We start from the raw sequence: 24,185 nt of genomic DNA, 5'->3' as shown, positions 1-24,185 counted from the left end.
TATTAGTATAAAATACTTATATGCTATAATATTTTATAATAACCATATATTGTATTACATCTAATTTATATATAATGTTTAGATAATAATCACATTAATGTTACAACAATAAAGTGAATATTATAATTAGATTATAAAGAAATACAATTATTTTATAACAATAACCATAGCATATTATAATATACCTCAAGTTATTTCATAAAACTAAATGTAGTTATTATAAAACATTAAAATTAACATTAGAATTGTATTATAAAATATTATACTATAATTAATATTAGATTAATTATATTAATATTAAATTATATTGTAATAATTTTATATTTTAGAATAATTACATAAATATAAAAAACTAGTCATTTAATTAAATACTTATTTTAAATTTCCATATTAACATTTAGTAAATTGATAAAACATTATAATTAATATTACATTGAAATTATATTATAAAATATAATTATTATATATTAATGTTAGGTTATTATATTATAGCTAGAACTAGGTTTTAATAACGTTTATCATACAACTATTATTACAAAATATTATAATTCAATTACATTATTATTATTATTATTAATAAATATATAAAATATTTAAAAAAATATTAAAATATTATACTGTTTTTTAATACTATGAATAAATGTAAATCCAAATTAACATCCACTTTATATTATAAAACACAAACAAAATTAAATCTAATATCCTAAAACGGTTAGCTCTGATCTACTTTCTCACGAAAGAAGCCGCATGATTCAAGGCGTCTAACACAAATGCTTCACACCGGTTAGTGAGATGAGCCTCAGAGATCCCCGCTAATGAGTGCGTTTGCTGCTTAATTACGGCTGACGAACAGAAACCCTTCATTACGTCTGAAACGAGTGAGCGCTAATTAGTCCGAGGGTGAAGGCTCCGGAGCACACAGAGCAGGAATCCTGTGCTTCACCGTGCAAGCGTCTCCTCACCGTGGCGTTTCCAGCGGTGTCCGCGGATGGAGAGGCTGGTGACGGCGTTGCGGGAGATTCGGGGGGCCGTGGGGGTGATCTCCACCTGGATGGAGCGGGCTCCCTCTTTATTGGCCTTCAGAGACGCGCCGTGGAGAGACGACTTGATGGCGTTTCCAACCTGAGCGAGAGTCAGACTTTAAGACGGAGCTGAGAAATCTTCTGCTTGGTTTTTACAGTGCTAGAAGCATTCAATGCATCTTTCTAGATTACATATAAACTGTGTTACGTGGTCATTTCTTACACACAGACATATGTTACAACTGTTATATTATATGTTATAACTGTGTTACTCTAAGCACAGCTGATTGTGGCTCTGTGGCTTGTGTTTGTGTCACAGTGCCACAGTCGCTCATTCTGACAGGATCAGTGTCAGTCAATCTGAGAAACGCTGGTAATCACGAGGCTTTCTCTGGATCAGTGTAATCTGTGCTGAAGCCTGAGCATGAACACACACCAGCAGCGCCTCGGGGAAGAGCTCCAGCTGCGCTCGGTACAACACATCATCCAGAGCCCTCGAACCCAGCTCCAGCTCACCGTTACACCTGCACACACACACACACACACACACAGAGAGAGAGAGGGAGACACAGAGACATAGAGACACACACACACAGAAAGAGAGAGAGAGAGAGAGACACAGAGACATAGACACACACACAGAAAGAGAGAGAGAGAGAGAGAGACACAGAGACATAGACACACACACACACACAGAGAGAGAGAGAGAGAGACACAGAGACACACACACACACACACACACAAAGAGAGAGAGAGAGCGACACAGAGACAGAGACACACACACAGAAAGAGAGAGAGAGAGAGAGAGAGAGACACAGAGACATAGACACACACACACACACAGAGAGAGAGAGAGAGAGACACAGAGACACACACACACACACACACAAAGAGAGAGAGCGACACAGAGACAGAGACACACACACACACACACAGACACAGACACACACACACACACACACACACACACACACACACAAACAGAGAGACACAGAGACATAGACACAGAGAGACACACACACACACACACAGACATAGAAACAGAGATACAGACACACACACACACACACACAGAGAGACAGACACACACACACACACACACACAGAGAGAGAGAGAGGTACAGAGCACACACACACACAGTCACAGAGACAGACACACAAACACACACACACACAGAGAGACAGACACACACACACACAGTCACAGAGACAGAGCACACACACACACACACACACACACACACACAGAGTGAAGAGACAGTTTGCCTGTTAATATCATTTCAGTCATAATTGACTCCGCCTCCTGTCAATCCAAACTCATATCGTGTTATTCACGGAACACATAATTATTATTTATCTGATTATTTTTAATCAGCAAAATGGAGATGATTATTGCCAGATCATCTCAGAATGACAAAAAAAATTATAAATAATAAAAAAATTCTTACATTATATTTTTATCCGACAAGATCCTTCAAAAAAAGATACTTTTGTGTATGTTAAATAATTAATAATAATAATAATCATATTAATAATAGATTAAAAAACAAGGTATACAAGCTTGAAACAAAATGATTGAGCAGAAAAATTAATTTATAATCATCTATTGCTTTTGTAAACAGCTATGTACCTAGTTTCACTTTGACCAGAATAGTCACGCTACAGAAGTATGAAAGAAACGTGTGAGTGATGTAATGATGTGGGCGGGGCATGTTTAGACTCCAGGCCACGCCCCCATCTGATAACTGGTTTGTTTGGACTGGCAGTGTTTGATTCGAAAGACTCACAGAGCGAAATGAATGCCGGTGATGAGCTGAACGAGGAACTCTGAGGTGACCATGAGCCTCGAGCTGATGCCTTTATAGCGGCGCACCTGCTGCCGAGGATAACCACAGATACACACCCTGAAAACAGAAGGAAACACTGTCAACACTAACTCCGTTATGATCAATCACAGTCCACGATGGTCGTCCACTGGTTTAAATTCATCACTATGTGTAGCTTTGACCTTTGACCTGCAGTCGAGGGAATGATCTTTGCTCACTCAGCTGTAAACGTCAGCTGATTGGTTGAGTCATCAGTCATGTGACCAACCAAAAGAGCAAGATCTAGGAGTATGGAGAGGGTTGTCGAAATCGTGCTGATGATATATTAATGTGCATAATTGTACATGAACTGTACACAAACTCGGTGAAATTAAACTATTTTACTTTACATTTATTCACAAACTGAAAATTTATAATAAATAATAATTTTACAGAAAGAAAAAAATTATTTACAAAATAATGCATTATAATAAACTAATTAATATTATTTATTTATTTATACATTTACCAACCAACACTCGGTGATGGATAATAAATAAATAAATAAATAAATAGTTTTAAATAAACACAAAAATAAAATAAAAATAAATGAATGCATAAATAAATAAAAATGTACTTAAATAAATTTTTTATAAAAATATAACATTAATCATTTTAAATTTAGTTTAGAAACAGATTTAAGTAAACTGATAAACAAGAAATTAATTAGTAAATAAATTTATTTAAATAAAAATTATTTAAACTGATTTAAAAATTGTTTTTTTCTTTTATAAATGAATACGTAGATAAATAAAATGCATTTAAATAAATTGATATGAACAATTTTTTTAAATACATTTAAATAAATAGGTTAATAAATAAAGTATTTCAAGTTATTTAAAAATTTTCTTTTAATAAAAATGTATTTAAATACATTAATACATAGATAAATAAAACGGTATTTAAAATAAATTGATTTAAAAAACTTCAATATCTAAGAATGAATAATAAACGAATAGTGTGTATATATATATATATATAATTTGGGAACTAATACAAAAGGGATTCACTTCTTTTAATCAGTTAAATGGGGACTGGCCTGTCCTGATAATCTCTAAAAAGCCAAATATCAGCCAAATTATTGCCCTGGCTGATATACATCAGTCTAAGTGAGTAGGTTTGGACTGAAACTAGACATCGACACACTACAAGAGACAGGAGACGAGCGCAAGATTATATGCTTGTTAAAGCGAACAAGCAATTAAAGCAGTGTATCACATAATCTTGATCATACAAAACGTTGGTGCTCAAACATTTGAACACTTCTGCCTCTCGATCCTGATTGCAGAAGGTTTTAGGGAACAGAAAGTGTATGTCAGAGTGTCGCATGTCGAACCTGGAGCTGAGCTGACACAGAGACTGCAGAGACGAGATGCTCACGTAGCTCAGAGCTGCATTATAACACAGCAGCAGAAACGTCAGCACTTCAAACCTGCAACACACACACCATCAGCATCATCAGATTAGAGCCGAAAACACAGCATCAATCCCCACTCAGCACTCGTTTGCTGATTAAATATTGATGGCTAAAATAAAGGCATGAATATTTGATGTGCACCTGTTCTGCGCGGTGAAGGTCTCGCGCTGCAGGTGGGGGCCGCTGTACACCACACGACTCAGACCGTGATTGGCTAAGGCTCCTTCTGTCAAGGCCAGAGAGCCAATGGAAGACGGCTGGAGGCGGGACAGAGAGAAGACAGTCAGGACAGATGCAGAAAGACAAACACACCTCGTGATAAACGCACTCACCTCGTGATAAATCGATGGCTTCGATAAGGAAGGGATGGTGAAGGACAGGACTTTACTCTGGCCATCTTTATCGACGATTTCCTGAGAGAGAGAGAGAGGAACAGGCATTTACGTTTTTTTTTTGTGTGTGTGCTGTTGATGAAGAACAGCAATAAAGCTTGCCCGGAAACAATAATCCACAGGATTGCATTAAAATGAACTAAAGAAATAATAATTTCCCATCACTCGCTTTGGCAGAATGATGAAAGCAACCAGATACAGCATCAGTTACACATCTAATGGGTTTCCTTTGCACTCGATTTCATTTTGTGCCATTCACAGAGAAAACAAAAGCTTTGTCCGGAAGTGAGACTGGAGAAACAAACATGTTGTTGCCCAAAGTGTTCATTTAGTTTAAATTAAATGTAATCTTGTAAAATAATGCAGAGATTTAAAAAAAAAAAACTGTATGTCAGCCTCTCGCCAAAATGTCATCATTCATTTAAAATATTTATAACAAATTTAATATAAATATTATTTCTATATAATTTTAATAAATAATAAATGTAAATAAATATAAAACTTTAAATATATCAATATTACAAAAACTATATAATTTATTTTTATGTATGTTTATATAATTTTTATACTTATTTATAGATAAGATTTCCACTATTATATAATTTATACACACACACACACACACACACACACACACATATACAGAAAAATCCATGATTATCTAAATTTCTAAAAGCATAAATATCTTTTGAATTATTTTCAAAATAAATATATTACTAAAAATACAATATATATATATGTAACATATATTAATAATATGTAATGATTATTTTAAAAGATATTATGAAAAATATTTGATCACTAAAAAAACAAACACACAAAAACAACAACAACAAAACTGTCTGAAGGTTTTGGTAAAGAAAAAAAAATTATATTATAAATTATTGAATCAAAAACACTTACCCTCAAACATTATTTATGAAATTTAATATACTTATTTATAGAATTTCTTTCCCCCGAAAACATTTCCCACTAAAATATTTATACATATATTTATTTATTTATGCATGTTTGCAAATTTAAATAGTAATATACCTAGCTGTTTATCACCACCATGCCATCTTCTATGGCCATTTTCAAGCCAAAAAACATTTAATGTAAATTACAACAGATATTAAAAAAAATTTTTTTTGCAACAACAACAACAAAAAATCGCTTTGCATTCAAAACAGTTACTCAAAGGGTTAAACCCTGCACACTCTAAAAAAAACATGTTCCAGGGATAAAGGATTTTGACACTGAGCTGTAAAGCTGTGCTCGTGTATAATATGACAAAAACCCAGGATGAAGCATTCACTCACATGGGAAAAGTGCTTGTTACTGGAAAAGCAGCTTTAAAAACAACAGAGCTACTCAGAAATGCAGTTCAGTCAGTGTAAGTTCAGCGCTCCGCTTCTCCTCAGCAACGATGATGACAGTGTCACAAGTTTGTGATGAGATGTCGAAACGCGTTTCACCACAGTCATGCTGAATCCACAGAGCTGATCTGGGTCACATGACTCTGTACAAACGAGCCGCCCGCTGTTTCAGAGCCGATGGTGTCAGGATGACTGACAGATGACCTACTCTCTTATTCAGGGCGACTTCACGGGGCGTAAACCCATGAAAGACCACCAACATCGCTAAGCACTAAAGCTTCCCTTCTCACAGCCGGCTGAGAAACATTACTTCCTGCTCAAGGCAAAATCCAGGGCTGATGTACACAGGAAGAGCCGGAGGAAGCTGCTTTCTGACCTTCATTGACACCCATTTTTGACCCGATTTCTGAAGGTTAATAAATATCATCAAAAAGTTTATTTATTTCACTAATTCCGTTTAAAAAGGGAAACTTGTATATTATATTCATTTGTTAGACATAGACTGATATATTTCAAATGTTTATTTATTTTAATTTTGATGATTATAACTGACAGGAAAATCCCAAATTCAGTATCTCAGAAAATTAGAATATAACTTAAGAAAGGATTTTTAGAAATCTTGGCCAAATTAAATTATGAGCATGTTCAGTTGGGTTCTTGAAGCACTGACTCCAGCTGCAGTCCACTCTTTGTGAATCTCCCCCACATTTTTGAATGGGTTTTGTTTCACAATCCTCTCCAGGGTGCGGTTATCCCTATTGCTTGTAGACTTTTTTTCGACCACATCTTTTCCTTCACTTCGTCTCTCTATTAATGTGCTTGGACTCAGAGCTCTGTGAACAGCCAGCCTCTTTTGCAATGACCTTTTGTGTCTTGCCCTCCTTGTGCAAGGTGTCAGTGGTCGTCTTTTGGACAACAGTCAAGTCAGCAGTCTTTCCCATGATTGTGTAGCCTACAGAACTAGACTGAGAGACCATTTAAAGGCCTTTGCAGGTGTTTGGAGTTAAAAAATCTGACCAGGTGTTGCACCAGGTCTTGAAAAGGTACTGAACCTTTTCACAATATTCTAATTTTCTAAAATACTGAATTTGGTATTTTCCTTAGTTCTCAGATATAATAATCAAAATTAAAAGCAATAAACATTTGAAATATATCAGTCTGTGTGTAATGAATGAATATAATATACAAGTTTCACTTTATTAATGGAATTAGTGCAATAAATCAACTTTTTGATGATATTCTAATATATATGACCAGCACCTGTAAACTCCTACCCCTAAATGAAATTGGGATTTGTTTAGTATCTCAACCAATTTTAAATTTCAGTTTTAACCGGCTCGCGGTTAATCGTCACATCCCTGATTTCAGTGTGTAGCGTGTGAAGTGTGTAGTTCCACAGGGCTCTCACCAGGTTGTAGATGCCCAGCAGGAGCGCCTCGATGCAGCCGCTGCAGTGAGGATCTCGTGCCGCCGTCACTGACAGGTAACTCCACACCAGCTCCGGCAGAAACTGCAGAGTAAAGCGTTGTAAACGCGGCTCGCCGCTGCGGTAAAATTCAAACAACTGATGACACACCGGCTCCAGCAGCTGAGAAAAAACAAACACAGCAGCGGTTTACTAAACTAAACACAAATCTACTCAAGTAGAATACAAAGTGACTAAAGCTGAATCTTACAATAACAAAATGAATGCCCAAAAAGTATTTAATTTTATATGATTATTCAATATAATACATTATATATATCTATTTTTAAATAAACACAAACATTTTTTTTTTTTTACATTCCCTTATTGTGTAGTTGTATCTACATTTTATATTTGATCTAGATTTTTAGGCTTTAATGTTAATTTTATCTGTATGCACCGGGGTCTGAGAGTAACGCAGTTTCGATTCTCTATATGTATATACTGTAAATGTGGAAATTGACAATAAAGCAGACTTGATCTTGAACTCATCTCTTTTAGGGAACTACAGACCAGTTTCCCTTCTTCCTTTCATTGCAAAAACACTTGAACAAGCCATGTTCAACCAAGTTTCTGTTTTTCTCACACAGAACAACCTCCTTTACAGCAATCAATCTGGCTTCAGAAGTGGACATTCAACTGAGACTGCCTTGCTCTGAGTTGTCCAAGCCCCAAGACTGGCAAGACCGGAATTCAAATCTTCAATACTTACCTTGTTTGATCTGTCCGCTGCTTTTGACACGGTTAACCACCAGATCCTCCTGTCAACCCTACTGGCAAAGGGCATCTCAGGAACCACACTTCAGTGGTTTGAGTCTTACCTATCAGATAGGTCCTTCAAAGTATCTTGGAGAGGTGAGGTGTCCAAGTCGCAACATCTAACTAATGGGGTGCCTCAGGGCTCAGTTCTTGGACCACTTCTCTTCACGGTCTACATGGCATCATTAGGTTCTGTCATTCAGAAACATGGCTTTTCATACCACTGCTATGCTGATGACACTCAACTCTACCTCTCATTCCATCCTTTTGTTCCTACGGTAGCTGCTCGCATCTCAGCTTGTCTAAAAGACATTTCTTACTGGATGATGGACCATCACTTTCAACTCAACCTAGCCAAGATAGAACTACTTGTGGTTCCAGCAAACCCATCATTTCATCACAATTTCACCATTAAGTTAGGCACATCAACCATAACTCCATAAAAAAACAGCCAGAAACCTTGGAGTTATGATTGATGATCAGCTGACTTTCTCAGACCACATTGCTAAAACTGTCCGGTCTTGCTGATTTGCTTTATTTAACTTCAAGAAGATCAAGCCCTTTCTTTCAGAACATGCTGCACGACTCCTTGTTCAAGCTCTTGTTCTGTCCAGCCTGGACTATTGCAATGCCCTCTTGGCAGGTCTTCCAGCCAATGTCCAGGCAGGTAGCTGACAGGTTTAATTCAATATGATACTAGCATTTAACTTGATATAGACCGGGATTTGACTGGTTTATGATATTACTGGTTAATATTTCATATCGTATCACAACAGCCTTGATTGCATCAGCAGAAAAACTGATATCAGGTGCTGAAGGTAATTAGATTCTGATGAAAGATGACAAACAAACAGTCTTCTGCTGCTGCACAATAAGATCTCATGCTGTTTTCAAGTCCGTGTCGAGAAAGAAACCATATTTTGATTTCAGGACTTCTAGGTGCTTTTTTTTTTTTTTTCTTCAGAGATCATCTTACGTCACTGTAATTCTCTCGTATGACTTTATAAAGCGCAGGAACCAGAGAGCCCTTGTCCTTCAGAGAGGCGGCGTAGCTGGAGACGGCCGTCTCTGGAAGAGTCTGAAAAACAGAAGAAAACACAGTCTCAGAGAAGCATGAAGGTGATCACGAGAGAGAGACAAAAAGAAAGAGAACGCACCTTAAACTCAGACAGCCACTCCTCCACCACGCCGTGATCCATGGCCGACATCTGCCCTCATCTGCTGCAGAAGACCTCAGCCTGAAACATCAAAATACAATTACATAAAACACTCTCCAAGGGCTCTGTCAGTCAGAAACTAGATTTGTATTGCTTTTAGAAATAAAAGAACCGCACTTGTAGTACAGTATGTAAACGTGTCTTCAAACTATTGTGATAATATTCTAAAACTGAAATAAAGCCTGAGCAACTAATAGAAATAAATAAGTTATGGTTGAAGTAGTAAAATTACTAAACCTAAAACTAAAATCTCTCAAAAAAACTCAACCGTTAGAGGTACAGGTTGTAGGACCTGCCACCAGAGGGCGCACTACCAAAAAAATAACAATCGCGTGGTTTGATGACGCTAAGGAGGAGTGTGGAATGATGGGATTTGTTGTCTTCTACCCAACCGCTGACGGTCATCAATGAAACGGAAAGATAAATCATGGATTTAACGCGAGTTCAACGATTTGCGCAAGTATATTACATACAAAGTCAATAACTAACGTCATTGACAGGCGACGGCACTGCCCCCATGTTTAGAATGGGAATTTTCTCATGATTTATAAGTAGTTAGAGATATTGTTAGTAATCAGCTGGACAAAATATATAACACTAACATAGTGGTTTTTGGATATTTTACTGCAAATATCTTACAAATTGTACTATAATAGTACATAAATAATACTAAAACAACACTGACCAGTTGCACTAGGAACATAAGATATCAAAACTAAAGTGTGTAAACAGCCACCAACTATGAGCTCATTAACATATGCCCCGCCTACATTTAGAATTCTGAAACTCTCTAACGTTGGCCAATCGTAACAGAGCTCATTAACATATCTTAAAGGCACAGCAGCAGAAACTGCCTTAAGAGATTCAGAGTGAGTGAAAACATGGCTTAACCTTTGACCTCTTGCTCTAAATGAGGATGTGAGAGCTTCTGGCATGTGGTGAGGAAAATCAGATTAACAAACATAGCGTAAAGCCAAAATTAAACACAGAGATGCTGTTTTTACTCCAGGGTTTCCCGCAAATTAAATCGGGAGATAACTGTACTGGTTAACCAGCTTCTGAAAAAGACACAGACTTTAACTAGTTAATTAAACGAGGATAAACAACTTATGGAAATATGATAAATGAAAAAAAGGTATATTAATTACATAGAAGCCTAAATGTGTTCATTTAATAAAAAGTAAGGTAAGGTATCACTTGGACTAGATTTTTTTTTAACTGCTTAAATTAGCTATTTAATCTAAATAGTTTTTGTTGTTGTTTTTTAATGAACAAAAGAAAATCACGTTTTTTTGTTATTTAAATGCAAACACAGAGATATATATCGAATATCGTAAAAATGTACAATATCAATATATATATTGTTTTATACATCACAACATTTTAAAATGTTGAAAATTTTAAAAATAAACATTTTTATTTCATTTTATTTCGATTTTTTATTTTAACAGTTACAAACATTTCAATTTAAGTTACAAATACATTAAATAATTCAAATAAAAAACAATACAAATTATTTAAATTAAAATTACAAATTATTAAAAATAAACGATTATTTAAATTATTTAAAAACAATAATTACAATAAAAAAATTAAAATTATTTAAATAAATAAACAGTTTTTTTTCTATAACTGTTGCCCATCATTTTTAATGCCACTTATAATTAATTACATTCAACTTTAAGTAGCAAAACTTGCTTAATATCTAAATGGATATTTCTAAAAGATTCATCAGAATGATTCAAACCAGAAGCTCCAGAACACAGGAGTAATGACTCATTAAAAGAATCAAACACAAATGATTCATTTATTTGTGAATCCGACTAAAACTCATATTTTTCTTGTGGTGTGTTGCAAAAGATTCAATGTCACAGGAAAGACGACACTCCAAAACACACTATTGTTCAAGCTTTTGGGGTCAGTGGAAAAAAGTTAATACGTTTACTCATCAGGGATGCATTAAAATTTATTAACCGTGAGTCACTCGGGTCTCTTTAAAACCTCTAAAGCGTCTTGACCGCCATTAGTCTGCGCCTCTCAAAAGCCATTCAATTAGCACAGAAAGCAATCGACAGCAGAGAGAAAGAAAGAGAGAGGCTCTGTAAACACTCCTTCATTCACGGCTGCATTGATTAGCCTGAAACGCTACTTTCACTCATGGATTAATAAACTGTTGCACAGCTTGCGTGAGTCTCATCCCGAACACGAGCGATTGGATTAAGAGATTCCAGTGCCAGGGACGGCTTTCCGCTTCAGGAAAGGGATTTTGCCCTGGTTTCCATCTATGGTGGTCGAAAGGCCGGATTCAGAGCTATTTTAAACAATCGGCTCTGGATGGAGAATCAGCTGATGCTGCGGATTCAACAGCCCTCGTTAATCACCTGACGAGTCATTTGAGAAATTTTAATATGGGTGACCTTTGACCTGGTAGAGCTGGAAAGACGATATCTGTTACAGGACTGATCCCAGAACTGTAATCCACATTCAAAAGGATTAATGCAGACTAGAAGCTGGCAGATGGGAAACGAAGAGAAGAGAGAGAGAGAGAGAGTGTGTGTGTGTGTGTGTGTGTGTGTGAGTGTGTGTGAGTGTGAGTGAGAGAGAGAGAGAGAGAGAGAGAGAGAGAAAAAGAAAGAAAGAAACAGAGAGTGAAAGGGATGCATGAATGGAAAGAGTTAAAGTAGGAGTGCTCTGACTGATCGGTAACCAATCGATATCAGCAAATAATGGCTTTGGGATGTTTGATCAGAGGTCTCTATAAAAGGCCGATCTCAAAGCGATCTCAAGCTGTGAGAGGTTTGTCACGACTTGCAGCAACACCAACTCAATCTCTGTCTGGCACGAGTAAAATAATTATAATGCTAATGGTGAGGTACAGTTCATATTTCTTCATTAAATAACTTAAAGTATTTAGAAAACTGAGTCGTAAATAGTATGCGCTATCTCTCTTTCCCTCTCAAATGTGCAAATGGCTTCAAATCAGCACATCGGGTCTGCACAGCTGACACCAAAGCAGTGTTGCATCATCACTAAAGTTTATCATTTGCATAATTATAAGTCTTGCCAGTGATGGATGGATGGATGGATGGTAGATGGAAAGAGGCAAAAAGGATGAATGCATGGACGAAAAAAGGCAAAAAAGGATGGAAGGATGGATGGATGGATGGACAAAAAGACAGAAAAGATGGATGGATGGATGGATGGATGGATGGATGTAAAGACTCAAAAAAGAGGTGAATGGATGATGGAAAGGCAGAAAAGGGATTGATGGATAGATGAAAAGAAGCAAAAAAACGAGATGATGAATAGATGAATGGATGGATAAAAAGAGGCAAAAGGGATGGATGGATGGATGGATGAAGAGAGGCAAAAAAGGATGGATGGACGATAGATGGAAAGAGGCAAAAAGAGATGAATGTATTGATGAAAAGAGCCAAAAAAAGAGATGAATGGACGGACAAAAAGAGGCAAAGAAGGATGGATGGATGGATGGTTCAAAAGGGATGGATGGATTTGAAGTAGGGTTGGGCGATGTCTACAATCAAACATCGCTGATGATGATGGCATCGTCTGTCGGACCAACCCTAATGTGAAGAGGCAAAAAAGAGGTGATGGATGAATGATTGAATTTTAAGAAGGGATGAATGGATGAAAAGAGTCAATAAAGGCAGACTGAATAATACTAAGAGGACAGATGTCTTTCTCGACTCATTATTGAATCAGACTGCCTAATTGAAGATTATTTACATAAAATGATCAATGAAAAACCTAGTAAACAGCTGCATCTATGTGGCAAGATAAGTGAACAACTCGACAGCAACTTTAAGTAAGTCAACTAGATGCCACCGGCTGAATTAACCACGCAACAGGAAAACAGGAAGCAGCATCCATCAAACCACACGCCCCTGTGTGCAAACATTAAACATGCATCTCAGGTTCAGTCCAGAAAACCACCAAACATCAGACTCCAGAGCTAAAATAAACCCTCAGAGATCTGATCAAAACACTTTATAACCCTAAAAACACACAACCACAGATACAAGAACGAAATGTGATTCAGATTTCTGATAAAGTTTGCTGTGCTTGGATGTAGGGTTGATAAATTTGCCGAAGATGTATAAATGTATCAATACTAATAAATGATAAAATAATAATAATAATAATAATAATAATAATAATAATAATAAATTATTATAATTATTAAATAAAAACTAAAATATTACTATTTTCATAATGCAAGTATTTTTTTTATTAGATAATAATTTTAACTTTAACTTATAATTCAGTTTAGATGAATAAATTAAATCTTGGGCTTTTTTCGTGATCTCATAACAACAACAGTTTATTAAAACATTATTTTGAATTTTATATGAATAATAAAATAACAATATTTTAAGCTATTATTATTATTATTATTATTATTATTATTATTATTATTATTATTATTATTCCTTAAACTAAACATAAAACTATTGTCATAATGCTATTTTTCTATTAAAATAAAAAGTACAACTACATGTAAATGTGTAAATGAACACAGTGCCCCACTTCACTTCAAAACATGCAATGCATCTATTTGATTAATTAAACTGCAGCACAACATTTCATTTAAAGCCAAAGTAGATTCAGATTGCATTTTCATTAATAGTTCTGCCCTGGTTAAAATAAAGTGCACAAGTACTATGGACTACTGTAAGCTCTAACAGGAAGGAAATGACTTTTTAAATGGTTTATTGTCGTTAACGACTAAAAAACCTTGAATATCAACACTAAAAACGTGCATTTGTTTATTTCTCCAGCTAAAACAGCCTCATATCGCACCAAACTAAACTCGAGGGTTGAGAAAGAAAGCACATGCTGTAATATCCCTGAACACTTCCACATCACAAAAGCCTGAGCAAAAATAGTCTCTGACAAGAGCTTAACATACAGAAGAAGAGCCCAGAAGTCATGGAGCATATTTATAGGATCTGAGTGACTCAGAACACCATCTGAACTACTGGAAATCAGCAAGAGATTCAGAACAGTATTCTTCATTTATTATGATTTAATAATGCAGAAAACACCAACAGAATCCAGGAATGGCAATGGAATTTACTGATTAATGCAGAATTTAACAAAATTAATAAATCAAAAGTAGGGCTGTACAACTAATTACATTTTGATATGGACTTATGTCTATGAATATGAAACTGCAAAAGACTGCAGTTTAAACAAAGTCTGCAAAATAAGTTAAAATTTAGGATCTTTTCATGATTTCATAACAACAGTTTATTAAAACATTATTTTTAAAGGAATATCACACAATATTGCACACTTTTTCCTCGTGCTTTACTAGTAAACCGTTATCGTGCAGCACTAACAACAACAACAAAAATCCCAACTAAATTGAATTACATTTTAGAAGATTAAATAAACAAATAGAAGATAAGAAGAAATAGAAAATAGAATATTAAAGTTGTATTCACTCATTTGATTACCACTGTACTTGATAATAAATTTGTAGGAAATCATAAAACACAGAATACAGAAAAATATTTTTTTGAAAATAAATAAAACACATTTCATATATTTTAAATACATTTATAAACTGGATTTGTATGAAAATTGTATGAATTCAAGCGATTAGACATTCTGTTTGATTATTACAATTTAATTAAAATATTAAAAATGTAATCCAGGAAAAACAAAACAGAGAGAGAATTTCAGAAAAAAACAAAAAACATTTTGTATGGCCCTATTATTGTAAAATGATTGTATTATTGTTTATTTAATAAAGTGTTAAAAAAAAGAATGAATGAAATGTATTAATCATTCCTTTTTTATTTTAAAACTTTATTAAACCATTACAAATGCAATCTAGAAAATCTAAAACTTACAGGGGGAAAAAACATATTGTTAAATTTTTTATAAATTATTACATTCTAAAAAAAAGTTATGAATTCAACTGATCAGCCTTCCCTTAAAATTATTACAATTTATTTAATCCGTTAAAAACAGAATCCAGAAAAGTTTGAACTAGAAACACAGAATATTTGGAAAAAATTAAAACCGATTTTATAGGATCCTATAGTACAGAATACTCAAAGCTCCAGGAGAGAACGAAATCTCAATCAGACCATTAAGTGAGCACTAAACCTCTCCTTCTCTGATTGCTCCATGATTGAAACAGTAAATATTCAATCTCCAGCAGCAGACACCACCGTTCACTTCTCTTCTGATGAAAACAACAGGCTTTTTAGCTCCAGCAGCATGACAAACATATCATTAGAGCTCAGTTCTGAGATTCAGAGGCTTCAGACTCCTGGAATTACTGCAGAGAGTCTGATTAAAGCCCACGGAGAGGTGAATACAGCACCCCTGCTGCGGCTCACTGTGAAGACGTTAATGAGAGTCCTTCACACTCCCTTCAGACGCTAAAGCACTACCTGCCACCACAGACGCAACCTACACAGCACTTTAGACGTTTCTGCACAGCTGCTACCGTAGTAAGGGTTTATTAACATCAGAGTGAGATGTTAAAAGAGGCTGAAGTCAATCTGAAATACCTCTGGTGACCGGTTTTATTTCTGCAACCTGATATAATGAAATAAAATGAGTTGATTTCTCTGTCTGCAGCTGACTGGATCATGAAGCTGCTGTAAGGCAATGGAGGGGGAGGGGCTATGAGAGGCCTTGATGACATCAGCAGTAGAGGAAAGTTGTTTCAGAGATGAAGGAAGAGATTTTCTTTTGATGGAAAAATGCATTAAAAAAAATAAATAATAATAGTTGAGACCATGAAAGTATATTAAAGTAAACAGTAAGAAGACTTTCATGTTGAAAATTGAAGGAAGAAATAACACAAAAGTATTAATATAAACTAAATGATTTATTATTAATTAATTTTAATGTTAATAATAATAATACAAAAAAATATTAAATTTTATATATATATATATATATATATATATATATATATATATATATATATATATATATATATATATATATATATATATATATATATATACACAAAATACACACACACACACACACACACAAAACAATAATATAAAAAAAGCATTAATTATTTTGATGTTAATAATAATACAAAAATGTCTCAATACAAAAAACAATAAACAAAAAAAAAAAAAGACCACGAAGCACATCACTGATAGTGACGATTTTAATTCTGTGGTTTACCCGAAAATGAAAGTTCAGACATATTTAATTCAGGCTTTTACTAAAAATATATTTTAATTTATTTATTTTTTTAGCACTTTAAACTACACTAAATTAGAATGAGAAATGTTGCCTTGGAAATAAAGTTTTTCATATTTTATTTTATTCTAATTTAAGTTAACATTTATTTCAAGAAACAACAATGTTGTTTTATGGTTTTAGTTTACTATAAGAACCATGTAATTGTTTTTTTAAAAATCACATTATAACTCTAACTTTTGGCTTTGTTTAAAGCATTGTATCATGACATTAGTATCATTTATTAAATCAAATTGTGAAATTAGTTTATTGTTACACCAATAATATAATTAACTAGACCACTGAAATGATCTTTATACTGCAAAATTATCCATCAAGTTGTATTTTGCATTAATGCATATAAAACTTGGTTCACGGAATTTCAAAATTTCTGAATGAATTAAATCAAAAGTGCGTCATTACACCTAAATAAAATCACGATATGGACTAGTATGTGTAACTATTAAGGTGCAGTTTAAATATGAGTTCTTCGTGACTCTGTTAATGAATGGTGCAGACACGAAGTTTCATTTATTCATTTACACATAAACTGAAGCATGCGTGACGCTCGCGGTGATTTCAGCATCTGTCGTTTCACTAAATGAGAACGTAAACAACATCTCCAGAAATGCTCTGAAATAGCCTTCATGAGCATCTGACAATTTGATTTGAGTAAAACTAGGTCATATGATATACACAGAACTGTAAAGGTATTCACGGCAACACGTCAAAATAAAAGTCTGGTTTGATTTGATGACTATTTTTCAGTAGAATGTACATAGCCTACTAGGCTAATACTAAAATGAAACAAACATTATTTAATAATAGAATAATCAATCAATTCTTCCATGTTTAAATTTAATAGTAAAAAAAAAAAAGTTTGCTTAAGTTTCAGTAATTAAAAGATAAATTAAATTAATGTTTCAAGCCTTGATTTGATAAGCAGAACATTTTTTATACACAACAAATTTTTGAGGGGAAAAGAAAACAAGGCTTCTTTAAGAAAAAATTTATAAATTGTTTTATGCATTCAAATAATTAGACATGCTAAAACACAGAATTTGGTAACAATAAAAAAGTGACATTTCATAGGGCCCTAAACATGTTAAACTTTTATTAAGTTGATGTGTAAGTTTCATGGTTTTATTTCATAAGACCTTCTTTTTGATTAATTTAATTAATTTAACTTTAATTTAACTATTAAATAAGGAGTGGAGAAAATTTTAAATGGAAAAAGTATGCAGAAAAATTTGATGCTCTGTTGGCATGTATGAGCGTCGCTGTCTAAGACTGAAATGTCCAGATCTAAAAACACCATCAGCTGCCGGCCACAACCCAGATTTCTGAACAGACCAGCTGCGGATCTTCCTTTTCATAGAAACACAAACCACAGAACACCTCAAATCAAATCAGTCTGGATCAAATCGCTTCAGGCAGACAACGAGAAAACAGAAACGGTCCGCTGAGACAGCCGAGATGTTGACAGAGGATGATTCAATCACATGAACTCGCAACACTTTAGCATTCTCAGGAAAAGAAAAAAACCTCCAACCACAGTTTAGCAATCAAAAGGAGGAATTATTGCCTCATGCACTAACTTTTGCAAAGCCGGTTTCTTTAGAATCACGTGATCAAGTCAAACCCAAACACAGAACAAAACGCCCAGCATTCAAAGTTATCCACAAGCCTTTATTCACTTATTACATAATTAGAATAATCCGACTATGATTTAATCAACCAAATGTAAATGTACAGCAGTTTTCAAAGCAGCTTTACAGAAAAGCATGATGTTTATGTTTATAATGTCTTAATATCTGTATGCCTTGTACTTGCATTTAGCAGATTAGAGGCGGATGATAATATAGTTCGATTTTGCGAAGATACAAGCAATCAAACGGTTGAGATTTGCTATATCTACTACTTTATTTGAGTGTTTTGTAAACTTCGGATAAAGTTGGGCATACTTGTATATACATACACGACTTCAATTAAAGAGGCAGAAGAAAATCTAATTATATTTTGTGATAAAACCAAATTGCATAATAGTATACATTGCTTCAGTAATAGAAACGCAGTTTTAACAATTTAATTTAACACATTTTGCCAGTATTTTACCACAGAATCAGTTAATAAGATCTAATATGATTATCAGACACAAACAGTTTCCATCCACACATTTATGGTACAGTATTAAACAAATACACTTTTTTTATGTGGTTTAAACCTCTTAAGTTTGAGTCCAGATTCAAGGCTGACAAGAACCACCCCACAAAACAAGATCTGATGAGAATTAGCTTAAGCGCAGTACTATGAGCTCCTTTTAACACATTTTACCACAACAGTACCACAAAATCAGCTGTACTATGAAAATCTAACAAGCCATCAGACCGCCATTTCAAACTTAAACACGTCCCCTCGTGAGTTTCAAACAAATATAGTTTAATATGGTTCAAACCTCTTATATCGGAGTGCACTATTTCACAACTATTTAATGACGTCCAGACAGCTCACACACACACTCCCTCGAGTCAGCACACACACTTCAGTCTGCCGTTGAGTGTGTGTGACTCCCCCCTCCACACATACACCGACTCAAACCTTAACACACTCACATTCCTGACTATTCCTGTTGTATTTTGAGTGTGCTTACCGTGTAGAGTCCGAATGACAGAGGAGTATCCCACAGAGCGGCACAAGCCCTTCTTCATTTCCTGTTTCAAACCTTGGTAGCCCCGCCCACCCTCACAGACCCGTCAGCCAATCAGAGCGCGTGCCAGTCCGCACAAGGACCAATCAGAACCCAGGAGGTTGGTTTTCAAGAGGGGTGTGAGGGAAACTGCCCCATCTGCTGTGACTGATGACACACGATTAACACAAACACACACACTTCACCACCGCAGAGAGGGAAACCAGCAGGATCTGACACGAGACGTGACCCGAAACAACCCAGAGGACACGCTTTTAATACATCCACAGACGCAGAAGAGCCCAATAAACACTTCCACGCCTACACATTAATAGCAGGAAACTCAGCTTCTATCAGCGCACTTTGAGCTGCAGAAGATACGTGACTTTCACATGATACAGGACTAGTTTGGTGCTGCATGGTTGAATTAGTAAGGTAATGATGCTGAAAATACAGCGCAGCATCACAGGAATAAATTACAGTTTAACAGATATTCACATAGAAGACAGCTGTTTTAAATTGCAATAATATTTCCCTATTTTACAGCATTTTTTATCAAATGAATGCAGACTTGGTGAGCAGAAGACACAATTAAAAAATATTAACAAATCTTACATGACACAAAATTTGAATTATAGTATATTACAATAATAAAATATATAACAATTTATATATATATATATATATATATATATATATATATATATATATATATATATATATATATATATATATATATATATATATATATATATATATATATATAAAATGGTTAATAATTATTTTCATGTTATGTCCAGTACCAAATAGATGGACAATACAAAAAAATAAATAAATAAAACTATACTATTATGTATAAATTAATTAAAACACACAAAGAAGTGAATTTAGGCATCATAACATAAATATAACTTAAATATCTGTAATATTGGTCGAATACGCCATAAAAACACTTTAGCATCCATATATCATTAAAAAACATGTCTAATCTGTTTTCAGCGGTCATACTGAGCCTAAACACATGACTTCGTAATTCAAACAACTCAAAACACGGACAACTCTGTCCTTAAAAAATTGGATTAATGATCCTCCAAACTGACACTTACATGCACCCTGACTTCTGGAGTAAACCAAGACCAAAAAAAAACAAAAAAAAAAAAACATATTTTTGCATGCAGTCGGAAAGCCTCCAAATGACTGGCTTTCTCAAATGCATCATACACTATGGAGCGTCAAGCTACAGCATTAAATGAAACTTTCTTTCTGTGATGCATGCGAGCCATCACCTGGACTATTTCTGTTTTAAGCTCAAATGCGTGCGATTGGACTGCTTTCATCGCTTCATGCATCTGTCGTCTACTCTCTCTCTCTGCAATGTTTTTCGTGTAGATGTGTCGTGATGGTCGTTCATGTGAGGCTGCTTCATCTTAAACATCAACAGGAGGATAAAATGTTATTGATTGTCTTCACTGCCATTCAGAAAAGCTTTTTATTCCACTTACACAAAGTACCACACTAATGGACAGCCGACAAAGAGAGAAACGGGTTACTCCGGGCACGAGCAGCAGTCGTGCCAATGCAGAACGAGTTCAGCTAACCTGAACGAACCCAGATCACCTTAAAGAAAGAGTTCACTCGAAACTGAATGGTTAGAGACTCAGTCTGGCAGATGCACAATATCCACCTTGAGCAGAAAAATATAATCACACATTTTATAAACGCTAATGCTACTGGACTCCAAATGCTTTTTAGAGAATTATGCAACCTGCACACGACGCAGCCGTCTGAGTAACATCAGAACAAATGTGTCCTGTCAGGAACATCATGAGATCCCCAACAGAAGCCATATCAACACATAAAACACCACTCCTAATGCATGTGAGTAAAGGCATGGGCTACGTCATGATGTGAGCAATCCTGCAACGCATTTACATTTTACATTCAAGCATTTGGCAGACACTTACATCCAAAGTGACTTAAAGTGGATTCAGGCTATATATTTTTCTTATCAGTATGTGCATTCCCTTGTAATGCCCACAACCTTTGCACTGCTTACGCAATGCTCTACCACTGAGCCACAGGAATGCAAACAATGTTTCACTTCCAGTTTTTGCTCATTTAGCTTAAAAGCAGAAACTAATTACACAAGACATCCTCTAAAACTGGGAAACACCATCATATAGGCCTTTGTTTCACACAGTGAGTGGTTCCAGTTCAAGAGAACGACTCTGCAATGTTCTTCGTCATGTGTTTTGTTGCTGTTAGTAAACTTATGAATACTGTATCAAGCAATAATACACAAAACTAAACTGTGGAAGCAAACATATAATTGTCTGAAAAAGGAATTGTCCAAGTTGTCTGGTAATTGCTATATATTGCCAAGAATAATGCAATTATTCACCCCGGGGGTAATTCTAGGAAAAGTAAGAAAATTAAAAAATCTGACCAATAGGTCATTGAGTTTCCATGATATTCTCAAGAAATTGTTGCAGAGACACAAATTGTTGTGCCAATATGCAAAAGTGTTGCCCAAACACAAACTCACTTCTTGTGTGCCATCTTTTCCTGAATGTTTGCTAGGTTTCTGGAGAATGGTGTCAAACACCAAAAACCCAATTTGTGATTTTAGTGCGGAAGGGTCTGAAGATGATCTGCACCAATTTTGATAAAGATTGGACAAGGATGTTTATTGCTGTGGTACAGTTAAGGTAATCGCTGAATGTTGCCAAACACAATGGCACAATTAACCCTTGCGATGTATTTAGGAAAAGCAAGCAAAGTAAAAAAACAAAACATTGATCATTTTTGACCAGTAGGAGCTGCTCTTATCAAATTGACATGATATTCACAAGAAATTGTCGCAAAGATAAACTGTTAAGTCAATTTGCAGAGTGTTACCAAAATACAAACTCACTTCCTGTTTAAAAAAACAAAAGTGACTATAGTGTGATGTAAAAAGCTATCATGAAATAAAGTCATTTCCTTTCCATTTCCTAAGTTATTATCATTTTAGCTAATTTGCCAATGGGCCTTTGTGGTGGCACTGGCATGTGATTATCATTATTATTATTTAATTGTTCTTTTTAATTATTAAAGGGGGAGAAATGTTTAAAAAGCAGGGCATACATACATACACTGGTCAAGTGAGAGATCTGTTTTTATAGATAAACTAAGTTCCATGTGGGTCATCTATTTTTCAATTGCTTTTCCTGTTGTTATGTTTTGTCCTGGTATTAGTTCAGTATATATTTTACTCGGGTATCAAATCGAAGTCAAAATTCTGATATTGTGTCAACACTCATGACAAGTGTCATTTAAATAGGGGTGCTCCGATCACGATCGGCCGATCGTTAATGCGCATTTCGTCAGTAAAGCCGGTTTTCTAATCAGCGGTTAATTCCATCAGGTGCGTGATTTCACATAGAGCAGCTGTTACTACACAGAGCCGTTGTTAACTGAGAAGATGGGCCAATAAACCCTGAAAATTAACGTGATTTGCGCATCTTCTCTATTAACAACGGCTCTGTGTAGTAACAGCTGCTCTATGTGAAATCACGCACCTGATGGAATTAACCACTGATTAGAAAACCGGCTTTACTGAGGAGATACGCATAACGATCGGCCGATCGTGATCGGAGCACCTCTACATTTAAATATGCAAAACTCTTGTGAAAACACAGGTCCACTTTCTATTTGGCACATTAATATTCATATAAAACACAAACAGTTTAGTATATCAGAAAGCTTTTCATTATAACAGTATTTGACTAGCGTTTTCTTAAGTCTAACTGACCCAAGTTTGAGCATAATCAGAGGAAAGTGTAAAAATAAAAAATGTAAGATGGAAATTGTGATCCCAGGGTGCATTTAATTAGAAGAGGAAAAACAATTATTTCTAAGCCACTTAGCTGAAAAGTTATTAACTAAAGCGTGCATGAGCTGTTGGTGGCACTTGAAGGAAAAAAAAAATCTCAGTTTTAATAAAGCTGCAGATAAGAAGCCAGCACAGATCTCACTTTTTCTCAGAGCCGTGGGCACGCTGTCAAATCTGCAATGACTTCTAAAGCTCTTATTCTTAATGACAGCTCTGCGTTCGGGCTCTAAAGCGCTGGACCCCGAGGACGCTGGAGACGCTGTCGGTGACAATTACAATCACGTCTACATGCCTCTACCTCCTGTCTCTTCAGAGTGTATCATAATGATTTAAATTAGTGCACTGCCTGTGGGTTATGCATGTAGAGCAGAGAGTGGACATCCTACAGTAATAAAACATCACAGCGCAAACCGCACATCGTTCACACGTTAATAAGCATCGTGAATAAGGTGCCACTTAAAGGTCAGACGTGTTAAAGAGTTAATTTCATCTCGGAAACAGCTTTGGGTTGGTTAATCTGAAAATTTATCTTACAAAAATACACTGGCAATGGAAAAATTTACATTAAAATTCAACAACACCAAACGAATAGAAGAACTTCTACCCATCCAGAGTAATAAATGCAGATAATTTCACACTATGGCTGGGCCATCCAGCTCAAAATATAAAAGTAAAAGGAATTTCCCACACTGCACTTGCCATTGACACAGATTTCACCAATCGATTCAATTCTGATTCACAAGATTTTGATTTGATTTTGATTCATTCAGACATATATTAGCCACATTACATGCACATCTCTCAACTAATGCTATAAACTACAATATGTCAGCCGGTGATAATTTTATAAAATCAGTCATAATAAAGTCTAAAATTAACAACGGAGTC

General features: G+C 35.1%; 1 protein-coding gene across 3 annotated transcripts in view; it reads right to left on the bottom strand.

Moving 5' to 3' along the window:
* LOC113062447 (hyccin) overlaps nucleotides 1-24,185 on the bottom strand; it is a 32,613-nt gene that overhangs the window by 5,876 nt on the left and 2,552 nt on the right. For 2 of the 3 annotated variants that reach the window (XR_003278531.1, XM_026232298.1), the window contains exons 2-10: nucleotides 9,436-9,516; nucleotides 9,255-9,356; nucleotides 7,463-7,642; nucleotides 4,637-4,717; nucleotides 4,446-4,561; nucleotides 4,224-4,319; nucleotides 2,810-2,926; nucleotides 1,459-1,546; nucleotides 963-1,122 (exon numbers count right to left, since the gene is read on the bottom strand). Coding sequence is in view for 2 of the 3 variants with exons in the window: in XM_026232298.1 (XP_026088083.1) it covers nucleotides 963-1,122; nucleotides 1,459-1,546; nucleotides 2,810-2,926; nucleotides 4,224-4,319; nucleotides 4,446-4,561; nucleotides 4,637-4,717; nucleotides 7,463-7,642; nucleotides 9,255-9,356; nucleotides 9,436-9,486 (991 nt within the window). In the remaining variant the exon portion in view is untranslated. Of the gene's footprint in view, nucleotides 1-962; nucleotides 1,123-1,458; nucleotides 1,547-2,809; nucleotides 2,927-4,223; nucleotides 4,320-4,445; nucleotides 4,562-4,636; nucleotides 4,718-7,462; nucleotides 7,643-9,254; nucleotides 9,357-9,435; nucleotides 9,517-19,387; nucleotides 19,470-24,185 lie in introns of those variants that run through there. The other variant, XM_026232299.1, reaches the window with a different exon arrangement.

The sequence above is a fragment of the Carassius auratus genome, chromosome 44 (genome assembly GCF_003368295.1).
Source record: "Carassius auratus strain Wakin chromosome 44, ASM336829v1, whole genome shotgun sequence".
Classification (NCBI taxonomy): domain Eukaryota; kingdom Metazoa; phylum Chordata; class Actinopteri; order Cypriniformes; family Cyprinidae; genus Carassius; species Carassius auratus.
This window is presented reverse-complemented; position numbering and strand designations above follow the sequence as displayed.